The sequence below is a fragment of the Terrapene carolina genome, unplaced genomic scaffold (assembly GCF_002925995.2).
Source record: "Terrapene carolina triunguis isolate 2854851 unplaced genomic scaffold, T_m_triunguis-2.0 Scaffold112, whole genome shotgun sequence".
NCBI lineage: Eukaryota > Metazoa > Chordata > Testudines > Emydidae > Terrapene > Terrapene triunguis.
Window position 1 is genome coordinate 15,801,524 of NW_020664463.1, and position 12,370 is coordinate 15,813,893.

At 42.4% G+C, this 12,370-nt stretch overlaps 1 protein-coding gene across 2 annotated transcripts in view; it reads right to left on the reverse strand.

Moving 5' to 3' along the window:
• Nucleotides 1-12,370, reverse strand: part of DUSP16 (dual specificity phosphatase 16) — a 96,419-nt gene that overhangs the window by 12,298 nt on the left and 71,751 nt on the right. For both annotated transcript variants that reach the window (XM_024202872.3, XM_024202880.3), the window contains one exon: nucleotides 6,021-6,184. In XM_024202872.3, coding sequence (XP_024058640.1) covers nucleotides 6,021-6,184 — 164 coding nt within the window. The remainder of the gene's footprint in view (nucleotides 1-6,020; nucleotides 6,185-12,370) is intronic.

Genomic DNA, 12,370 nt, shown 5'->3' on the forward strand with positions numbered 1-12,370 from the left:
TGTGTGTGTGTGTGTGTGTGTGTGTGTGTGTGTGTGTGTGTGTGTGTTTGTTTGTATTTTTTGGCACAGTATAAGGATATAACTTCTTAGGGATTAAACAGAACACAAACACATATTTGGCAAGTTGCACACTTTAACTATGATCATACAACCCTCTTTACTACTATATTTGAGAATCTTGTATAGCCAAGGACCTAGAGAAATGTGAGGAATACAGCACAATGTTTCCAACAGGGAGCATTTATAAATGTTTCCTCCACAAGAGTCAATAAATAGTTTGCTTAAAACACACACAGAAAAGTCATTTGTCCTCTGAAGAGATACTGTGCCAAATCTGGAAGTTAATTCAGTCATTCCAACATGAAACAGGCATTTTAGTCCTGATGTGAGTGCCAAGCTCAATGCTACCCTAACCAGGGAGTTGCTACCAACACCTCCACAGGAGTTCAATTCACAGCACAGTGTCTCTCTCCTCCCCACCCCCATCACAGATCAAGCCCCAATTCTAATTTCTCTCCATCACACATAGGCTCTGCAACCTCCTCCCCAATCCTGCTTCCCGCACATCTTCTACAGCACCACTCTGCAACATGCTCCCCCACTCCCCACTATACCCATTCAGCTATCACATATTGAGACACACATGTTGAAATCTGACTATGGCAGGAATGTAGGGGCAAATCTGAGCTGTGCACAGAAAGTGGCATGGGTTGGGAATAGGGTCTGGCAGGGGTGGGCGTAGGCATGATATTTTTACGTTTGAGTTAAGGTTGCTTGACTCCCATCAATGCAAATGCTAAAAAAAAGCAAAATCACGCACAGTTCACATCTCCGAGCTCTTCCTGAATAACCAACATAAAGCCTTAACTCTGGCCATAAACACAGTGCAACCATGTAGAAATCAGTTATGAATACTGTAATAAAAAAATAAAAAAACACACACACACACACACACACACACACACACACACACAACCAAATTTAGATCACTAAAAATAATACAGATCACCAACTCACCTAAGTTCTCCTAAATGTTACAGGAATGCTGCTGCCATTTGGAGTTTGACAGTGTACCTCACTTACTTTCACACACCCGTACAAAATCACACACAGAACCACACACCATGTAATTTACGAAAGCCACACCGGGGGGGGGGGGGGAAGAGGAAGGGGGGAACGAATTTATCGCCAACAACCATTGCTGGAGTTTGAGACGGTTTGTTCAGGATGAGGGAAGAGATATACGAGCTGTGGAAGGGGAACTGATGAGTGAATGTAGATGGGGCGTTGAATGGCTTCTTTCTTAGCTTTTTCATATGGTGCTGGTGGGCCACTCACTCTACGAACCTCAACTCAAACTTAAAGATTTTTGGTGAGGAACTGATTACGTAAATTGGAATGGAGAGGATGGCATAAAACAGAGCATTCCAAGCCTGTGTGTGTTTGAGTAAAAAAAAAAAAAAAAAAAAAAAAAAAAAAAAAAAAAAAAGAGTTAATGCTCATCTTTGGGACTAGGTCTAAAGAAAGAAGTTACGATTCCTTGTGTTTGGGATATCAATCATTCACAGAGCTGCAGACTATAATGTAATAACCAGAACAGTGACTTCATTGTAAGGCACCCAAGAGGAAGAAATGAATTATGATGGGAGGAAGATCCAGAAATCCTAATACTAACCACTATGTGAAAAGGAGGTAAATGCTCTTTTATCAAGTTATTTACATTTTGTGACTTGTTTAATCTTAAAATTAATGACTACCCTAAAATGCCATATTTTTCCAGGACACAAAAGCCAGGTCTAGAAAAACAAAATAGTTTTGTAAGGAGCAAAGCAAAAGGTTTTACAGTTACTTATATAAAATGTGCTTATGAAATATACATGAGCCTGAGCAACTCTTGCTTACACCTGAAAACACGGACTATAAAAAACTTGTACGTTATATGCCATCCTTCGAAAGAGACACAGTCAGGTAAGCGTATGCCCAAAATGTAGGTTGTGGCCTTACACAAAGTTTTAAGATTAACAAAAACAGAGTGTGTTTGGATCTAAATACTCCCTTGTAACATTTTTGCAAATACACAACTTTGTCTTAAATGTTTTGAGACCCAGAAAGTGGAACTGACTAGTCAATTTTCATTATCCAAAAATACAGAAAGTTAATAGTATAAATGGTTAATAAGAGCCTGACTTTACAAATGTTTATACCCAACTTTGCTTGCATAGACAGTCTGACTGATTTCGATGGTCTACTCATAGGAGTAAAGATAAATGCCTAAATATTTCCAGCGCCAGGCCTCAAGTACTAAATTCATAATGGGTACACGAAAAGCATTTCTGAACTTTGTGCCTATTTAAATACTAAAAAGCTATCCAATATGAAATCCTAAAATAGAAATAGGTGTTCTCTTCAAATATTTGTTTTAAAAAAATTGTAAAGTCAATAAAGTGAACATGTAAAGAATCCCTGGGACTTGTAAAGAAGTTGCAAATTTTTATGACTAACAAAAATTGAAACCACACATTTCTGCATGCCTTACCTTTACATAAGTAATACTATTTACCAATTATACATATGAATCAGAAACGTTGTGAATATTGTTTTAATTGGTCTAGGTTGGGGATTACTGGTAACTTCAGATTGCAAGGTACAAAAAACTTCTGCAACAGGATAAAATGTTTAGTTTCTCCCAGGAGTCTCACATAAGACTGCAGAGGACAACACTTAGCAAGCTTGCCAAATGATGTGTCAGACTCCTCCAGCCCCATAAACTAAACTGAATCATCTACAGGCTCCAATATCCACAGCTGAATCTTATGGCAGATTTATAATTCATTTTGCAGAATATTTTGGATCAGTTTCAGTGATGTGGAGATCAGTTGGTCTGGGTAGGATTGCTCACAACACAGACAATGGATGATCAGAGAGCACTTAGAAGGCAAAAGCAAGGATAATAGAGATCTGTGAATTTTATAGAATTTGGGATTTCCCTGCAGAATTACCCAAATATTTTACTGCACTTTCCACAATTTAAAAACGTGAACAAGAAGCCTATCTTCTCATCCTAGTAAGGGCCTTGTTTCGTAACCTGAAGCAGCAGAGACAGAAGCCGAGTTGTCAGTCAGGGGCATGCAATCCTAACGGCTGCCTCAGCGAAAGTTCTTCTGCCACTTGTCACTAAGTTTGGTTCCCTTCCTTCCTTCCTTCCAGCGGCGAGTCCTCACTTTCATCCCTTTGGAACATTTTTTTAAAATGATCCGTCTCTTCTAGATTGCTCTCCTTATAAGCACACAACAGTCATATCGTGGCGCTAGAGAAAGGCTGTGAAAGTGGCCCTTTGATCTAGGCAATCAAGCATTGGAGATTCTTATCACTGTGAGCACTCTTCCAACCTGTTCACTGGAACGTAGTACCTCACGTGTCCCTCACTGTTGGTACTAGCAGACTGCCAGAAAACTGAGGTTCTCAGGAAAGCTAAATGAAGAAGGCTGTTGGCATCTCCCACCAAAGAGAAGGAAAGTCTCTTTCTGCTGCTAAATCACCTGGGAAGGTGTCAGTGGGATTCCAGACGCAGAGATCTTCCTTTTGCTCTCTCAGCTACATAGACAAGGCAGAAAAGGCTACAGATATTCAAGGTGAAAGCCTTGGTACAGACTTGCCAGAAGAGGCAAGTCACCAGGACAATAAGCAGATGGCTATCAATACCCTTAAAACTACCTACTTACTGCAGTGTAAGCCCCATCAGAGATGTCTAGCTCACAATAGGAGTCTTCCACCTTTTGTTCAGAGAGAGAGAGAGAGAGAGAGAGAGAGAGAGAGAGAGAGACAGACAGACAGACAGACAGACAGACAGACAGGAAGGACAATGTATGATGGACAAATAGGTCTGAGATCATAAGATGCAGCTTTGCCCTGGAACTGAGAAGAAACCCAAAAGACAGGTTCCTAGTTTCTGTCAGAACTTCTAGCAAACTGATAAATGAAGAAATTAATAATCTATCCAGGACTAGGACAGAAGAACCAACTGGGGGGGGGAGAGAGATTCTGTAGACTTTATTCTACCTTTTATGTGGCTCTCCAAAGGAAATGGAAAGTGGATAGCGATTATAGACCTGAATTCCCTCAACAGATAGATGAAGAAATGCAGGATTTGATGGAATTCTAGGGTCCCACTCTAGCTCTAGTCATGGACAACTGAAGGACTTTTATCCGTCTAGCGGCCACATACCTTTACATCAAGATCAGAAATTCTCATTGCATGTTCCCCTGCTTCTGCTGAACAAAGAGAGACACCCAGGGCTCTCTCAGACAACCCCTCCACTCTGAAAGGATTCATTCCCCTTCCCCCACACCCGTTTCTCACCAAAGTTAACCCAAGCTTTGTCCTTGAAGATTACACATACAACTGTGCAAGTACTCTCCTCCCTTTACAGGCATTAATTTATTGTAAGTGTGGAGAAGAGCTTCTTTTTTCCCCTGGTGGGGCTGCTGAGCAGGACTTTGTCATGTCTGGACATGACCCTCCTTGGGGACCATTGTGTATTTAAAATAATCAGAATAGAAAATAATGCCTCTTGGAGAAGTTTTATGGGTTTGTGGCAAGGGAAAAAAGAAAATCTTTGATTTGTACTGTCCTGGGGCCACTAAGAATATACACGCTAAGAAAAATGATAAATTGCTCAGACATCCACCAAAAATAAGTCAGGTCTAAACTGCTGGCTTGTTGCACAGTAAAATATGTGCAAGTTTTAAAAGAAATATCTCAAGTGAATATAATTGCCATGGACTATCCTCCATATTGGCTGCTTTCTTTATGTGCTGTGGAAAAAAGTAACTAGTAAATTGCCTGTACTGCAAGGACTCCATTAAAATAATGGATCTAAAAAGCCATGAACAATACCTTATTAAAAACAGACTGGAAAGCAGAGAGAAACAGAAGGAACTGGAAAGAATCTAATTATGGTAAAGGGATCTGAATGTGATAGAATTACAGGCCTGTTAAGACTGGAACAAGAAATGTCTTCACACACAAGTTTTTACATGCATACGAAACTGGACATTCCCTACTTGGGTGAAGAGCTAACATGTTAGGGAGAGGGGGAAAAAAACCCTTTTGTGGGTCTTAGATAGTTCTCACAGCTCAGTATTTAAACACCTTGTAAATAGCAGCTGTCAAATGGGAATAAACTGGAATTTTGAGAAAAAGAGGGAAGGTTCCCCCCCCCCCTTCATTTCAACATTAAAAAAAAAGTTATTACCTGGTGAGGTGACATGAGGGCTGAAGCATGAGCCAGGGATGTAGATAGTTTATGTATGCACATAAGGCAATAGAAATTAGATATTGAGGAAGCTTTTAGATAAATCACGAGCCCGGCCCCCTGCAAGAACAACATTTAGTTCCCCCACAGAAGGTGTAATTGGCTATTTTAAAGACACTGCAGAACTGCTGATTTTAGGAAAGCAGCCAAGGAACAGCGATCTAATTAAACTTATTTATACTTGTGATCAGTGTTTTACCGTGATTACAGTGCTATAGTACGGATGAATTTAAAAGGCCCAACGGACTGTCCAAGACTTTATATTTTAGAAGGTGTTTCAAACAGATTTTTCCTAGCGCTTATAGAAAATACATGAAATAACACAATTTTTTTTGTCCTGTACTTGCCATCAGTACACTTGTGTTCATGACTTGTATGTTTGCCAGAAGAACTAGTTGGAGCCACACATGAAGCTAGTTCAACTTCTGCAGTGACAGATGATTAATTTCCCGTTGGTTGGTAGATTGCTGAAATAGGTATCACATAGCTGATTGAGGTTAAGCCCACACAAGGCTGTCAATTGCATTTACTCAAGGTGTTTTGCAGTTGTACTGCTGTAACATCACAACACACTCACAAAACACTGAGATGCAATTATTTCAGAAAGCATGATCTGTATATTTTTTTGTTTTGTTTTTAAGCAACTCTTTTCACTCCCAAAAACTACCCATCCATGGCCGTAAATAATAATTTCAAAGTACCCACCTTGTTGAGGACATCTCGCTGGCAACCAAGGTAAAGATGAGGCAGGATTCTGGTTGGACCAATGTTGGAGACAGGTAAGCAAGGTTGAGAAATACAAGTAGGGACTAGAACAGATTTTCCTTCACAGAGGCCAGGGAAGCAGCCGGAGAATTCAGCAAACCCACCTAAGGAAAGCAAAAACCCGAGTTTCAGTTCAATGGGGAGAGTGCAAGTCAAAGCCATGTAAAAGTATTTTAGTGTACCCCAATATCAATTCTCAACACAAAAATAATCTGGGGGTGGGGGGCGGTGATGGGATGCAGCTGGAAAACCCTAGAAGCAAGTTGATAAAGCTGCATGTGCGTCTTTGCCACAGCTGCTGTGACTGCCAAGTCCAGTATATAATCCAGCACAGAGTCTTGCCTCATATGCCCCCCCACCAATTATAGAAAGATCTAAAAATCCTGAAATGTTTCTTCTCTTCATTACCTCAAAAACTTGAGGTACCTGTCAATTTTCAACATTTACTTGTGGAATGGAGACAACAAAAAATAGCCCCCAAAAAGATATCCGATCACCTAGAATTAGCAATGACATTGTCCCTTTCCCCTTGAGCCAAGGCTTTAATAATTCACTGCAATCGCTGTCACAGCAATGGAAAGGAGAAGGATGTGTCATCGGTACAGGGTTCTTAAAAGTGTTAAAATGCATTGTTAGCTGAATGAACAATGACTGCAGAATTTTTCCATTATCCTAGCCTTGTGCCCCAACAAAAAAATTCAGCCAGTCTCCCTGTAGACCTCACATTTCAAAGCTGCAACAAGTAGAAACTTCTTCTCAGTCTCTTCCTTTTTTTTTTTTTTTTTTTAAATAAAGTAAAAATCTAGATTCTGGGATTCCCCTGGCAGACGGTCAGTAAAAGTAACAAGAATCTTGACTAAGTGGTCCCTCATTCATTCTGGTTAATGCTTTAGATTCTCTGCACATTATGGCTACCCTAGTATTTTTATTAAAGTTTTCCCCTCATTGCATTATCACATATGTAGACTGCCTGCTAGTGTTTTAAACAATACTGTGGTTAAGTCTGCTCAAAGAAGTTCTAACCGACACTAGGACTAAAACCCCAGTGGTTACCACTGACCTGTCTACACTAGCATTCCCACCATTCATGTAGCTCTGCTGGTAGGAAATATGAAGATAAATGCTAGTGCAGACAAGGTTAAGACTGTTAGCCACAAACATGTAAGCACAGTTCAAGATCTATTCCTTTCTCCTGTGTGGGCAGGAGAACTGTGTTAGTGTTAAAAAGCCATGCTATATGCTCCATCTGCACTGGCCTTACAGAGTTTAAAAATCATGCTTCAACATAGTTGTTGGCAAACATGTGCTAGCAAAATCTGGCTAGCTAGCATGCTGGAAACCAAATTAAACTAAAGCATGGGCTTTTTACTCTCATGCCTCATGAACAATTTACATATTACCATTAAAAAGTACCCGGCCACTTATTCAGTACACCTGTTTATTTGCCAATGCTATATCAAAGTTAGACAGTAAGTATGATACAAATCAAGATAAGAGAGAAGTCTCCTTTTGTTATGTTAGGAATAGAGTATTAGCCAAAGATCTCAATCAGTCTTCAATAACTGAGCACTAAACATTAGTCTCCAAAATATTATTCCTTATGCCAAACGACTTGCCGGTAACAAGCCCAGCTGAAGAGAGGTTTACATTAGAAGAGTTTCATTGATGGTATTCTCTTAGAGCTTGTGTGCACTGGCAAGTTTCTGCGCAGTAAAGCAGCTTTTTGCGCTCAAACTGCAGACGTGTGTCCACACTGCCAAGCCACTTTGTGCGCAGAAACTCCTCTGTTGCAGCGCTGCAAAAAAACAAAAACAAAAAACACCTCGATGAGAGCCGTAAGGCTATTTGCGCAGAGGCTCCAGCGCTCTATTGCCAGTGTAGACACTTGATTGCTGTCATCGGCCTCCAGAGCTGTCCCATAATGCCTCAAGTGACCGCTCGGCTCATTGTTTTGAACTCAGCTGCCCTGGAGACATGCGCTCCTCCCCTGTTTCTGACAGCCGTTGTGTGCTGTTCTGATCTGCTCCAGGACACAAAGCAAACCATTAATGTGGAATGCTCGTGCTGTTGAACACAGAGGCAGGTGTCTGTGTCTGTCTGTGTGAGAGACAGAAACTTGCCAGTATATACACACCCTTAGCTTCCAGCAGCAAGTTCAGGTCATGAGTGGACGAGGAAAATAATTCAGTCATCCACTTGGAGTGCAGGGAAGAAAAGAATAGCATTCATGGTTTCAGTGTTTTCAAGAGTTCCTATTAGTTAGGCTCCCATCCCAGAGAATTCATATTTTACTCTACATCATCTCCATTCTGGAGAAGAGAGATTAATTGTCCTTTGATAAATATGTTGAGCAATGCATTATGGATTAATTGAGGCCCTTTCCAAATAATTTACTCAATTGTTAAAGTCTACCAGATATTGCTTCAACTTTTCCCTCTTATGAAAAGAGATCCTTGAATATTTAGTCACTTATGTAGCAGGTCAAGACTTTTAGATGTAGCTGATTTAAGATGTTGTAGGGCCAGAGTCCCAGCAGCCCATCTGAAAGGAGAAGGAAGATTAAACAGAGTCAAACTATCTATCATCTTCTATTTCAGTTACTAATGATTTGAGATTTCTTCCCCCCACCCCCCACTCAGAAAAGCTTGTTTGCTTTTTGAAGTCTGACTCAGCACAAGGACTGTTCGTAGTAGGAAAGTGACTTACGTTCATTACAGGAAAGTAGAACAAAATGAAGAAAAATAAATAAATAAATAAATAAAAAAAGACAGACCACAAAGCTGAAGGAGTGAAAGTGTCTTTTCCAATACTTTTTGGATCAGTTTTATCTCTACATGTACGTAGCAGCAAAAGACTAATATCCTAACGGTTAGAGATGGGGGATGGGAGAGAGAGTGGGCCATAGAGATCACCTCCTGTTGGCATAAAATTGCTTGCTACAGTTGATTTTGTAGAGCTTTGTCCAGGCTCATTTTAAAATGATTCAGGAACTGATGCTTCCAACACCTCCTCTGGGATACTATTCCCTAGTCTAATAGAGCTCACCGTTAGGAAGACGCCCTCACCCTCGCCCAGAGTATCAAGATACCACTGACATTCTGTTAATTGACTCTCCCTACACCCAGTCTCATGTCAGAGACCTTTCAGTTCCTTTAAATGTCTTCCTAATTCTTGTATTGTACATCACTGGCTGATCTTGTCCCACTGGCATCAATGATAGCCTGTGATGGGGTACGTAGACTCCACACTAACTAAGAAAGGGTTAAGGAGAGTCTGTGGGCCAAATCAGCCCCACCTTGTTACATGTGTGAAGTGCCAAGCCTGGAGGGAGGAGTTAAAAGAGGAAGAGTCCAGCCCAGCCCAGTAGAAGCTGACTAGGAGAGGACCTCTTAGGCTGGCTTCATGAAGCAAGGCCCAACTGGGGCCGGAGCCAAACCAGAGCCTCTAAAGTCTCAGAGCCTCCTGAGGGCAGGCAGGCCTGTTGCAGGACCTTTATGTTTCTTTTGTTCCCCTGACCTAGTTTGGTTCCCATTTTGGGGGTGGATCTGCAGAAGAGAGTCAGCCTAGGAATATGCTGTGAGAAGAGCCTTGCTGTGTCCTATGGTCGGAAGTAGCCAAGGGATACAGAAGGGAGACTCTGAAGAAACAGTCTTTATCTGTTTCCTGGTCTGGAATCCAGAGCAGAGTGTGGGCCTGGGCTCCCCTCTGGGCCCACCTAAGGCAATGGTGCAAAGACCGTGGAGGCAGCTGCTGGAAGGCCCACAAAGCCTGAAGTTGGGCTGAAGCTCAAGGGCTGCCAAAGAAGAAGCCACTATGTCCTGCCCAGCAATGAGGCGGCGTGCCTGTGGTGAGTACACTCTTCCACAGAGCCACTGCCTTCAAAGGGTGTGAGAGACAATCCTTATTTCTTAATTACTTGGTCTACTTTTAATATGCCACACTCCTTTCAGAGCCAGATGCAACATCTTAATGAATGTGTCTTTAGTTCCCTTCCGTTAAATACCTTCTATTATTTCTTCCCCACAACAACAGAGACCAATCCAAACAGCAGCCATTATCCACACAAACACAGCCTCAATAAAGTAAAAATATTGACAGATGTCACTAGGAAATGCAACAATTTCAGTTCAGGCTTTCTGATCCAAATAAATAGCATAGTATCCGGAACTCGAAACAATAACATCTATCTGTACCATAACTCTAAGCTGCAATGTAGGAGTGAAACTAAATTCTAGCCCAAAGACCTGGCACTGTCCATACTTTTGTTAGCTAATGTTTGACATCAGAAATACTGAATCACGATACTGAACTTTTACATAAAAATGTTCTGATAGTGAAAAAGTATCCCATCTTGTTTCAAGTATCTCTGGCTGTAAAGATTGGTTGTGTTCCATACTAAAGTACCTACAGGCTGAAAACTAGCATGACCCTATATAAGCATCTTCCTACGCAAGAACAGAGCTTTAGTTAATGATACCATTACAGCAAGACAATAGGTAGTAACTGGAAAAGTAACTTACTGGGAAAGAGATTGGGGGGGGGGGCCTCCACTTTCATAACATGTGCAGGGCTGGCATTACAATGAGGCGAACTGAAGCGGCCGCCTCAGGTGCCAGAATGGCGGGGGGGGGGGGCACTACGACCCAAAGGGTAGAAAATTGTGTCTGCTGCTGGTGCATATGTATTCTCTCTGCTCTAGATGCACAGAGATGGTGGAGTGCTGTGCTGGAGGAAGGAGGGCACAAGAGACGTAACAGGCAGGCAGGCGAAAAGGTGAGAGGGAATAACAGAAAGCAGCAGGAGCTGCAGGGAGAGATAGTTAGGAAGAGGAGCCTCTTATGTACCTCTCTAGCACCCCCAGGAGCCTGGACTGATTAACACCAGCTTCCCAGGGAGCTTCCTGTTTCCTGCTGCTTCCCTGAACCCACCTGAGGAGAACAGGCAGTCAACTGAAGTAGTAGGAGCCAGCTAGGCCCTTAAGACACTGATATCTTCCCTCACTCAGGCCCTATCACCAGCCTGCTTATTTGTCCCCCTTCAATTGAGTGTTAAGAGCCACTATAGCTGGCACAGAACAGCAGTCATGAAAGAAAGAAGAAAACGCCCCTCTGAGGCAGCATTCAGAAAAAGAAAGCAAAGGAAGCTTTTCTATCTAAGCAGGAAGGAGCTCTCCTGAGATACATAGACACAAATGTTCACGGTGAGCCTTCCGGCCCCAGTGAGGATGTGAGTGGTGAGGAGATGCCTGGTCTTCCAGTTAGTCAGAGTGCAGGTGGCCTGGCAGCTACTGCAGCATCCATATCTCCATCTCAAATGGATGTAACCATGCACATTCCTGAAGAAAAGTGTAGATCAGAGAAGAGTGTGGTGGAGGCGCAAGAAACAGCTGCTGCTGAGTTTAGTTTCCTAAGTCTAGATGATCCAGGACTGTGGATCCACTTGAGCAGTAGCCTGAGGGACTTCCTTGTACTGCATGGGCCACAGCAAGTGAAAAACTTCATGTTCCCCAAAGACAATGAAAATAGAAGTTTCCATCCAACACATTACTGGTGTGAAATCCCCAATAGTGACAAAGTGGAGAGGCCGTGGCTTATGTACTCAAAACCCCAGAAGTTACCCAGGCTGCATACTGTTTTTGTTGCAAAGTCTTCCAGTCTAATGTTCCAGCCACATTGGGTTCTACAGGAACAAAAGACTGGAAAAATCTGGCTAGAAATCTGGAATGCTATGAGAAGGCAGTAAATCACCAGAGAGCATTCCATAGGTGGAAAGAGCTTGAGATGAGACTAAGGTTAAAGGCCACCATAGATGATCAGCATCAAGAGAAGATTGCATCAGTCTCTTTACTGGCAAAATGTTCTGAAAAGGCTCATTGCCATTGTGAGAATGCTTGCTACCCAAAACCTAGCACTGTGTGGCACTTCAGATCAGCTGTATGTGCCAAACAATGGAAACTTCCTTAACATTGTGGAGCTGATGGCGGAGTTTGATGCTGTACTCCAGGAGCATCTAAGAAGAGTCACCACCCAAGAAATGTACAAACACCACTACAGTAACTCCTCACTTAATGTCGTCCCGGTTGTTTCGTTGTTACGTTGCTGATCAATTAGGGAACATGCTCGTTTAAAGTTGTGAAATGCTCCCTTCTAACGTCGTTTGGCAGCTGCCTGCTTTGTCTACTGCTTGCAGGAAGAGCAGCCTGTTGCAGCTAGCTGGTGGGGGCTTGGAACCAGGGTGGACCAGCAGCCCCCCCCCCCCCCCCCCCCCCCCCCCCCCCCCCCCCCCCCCCC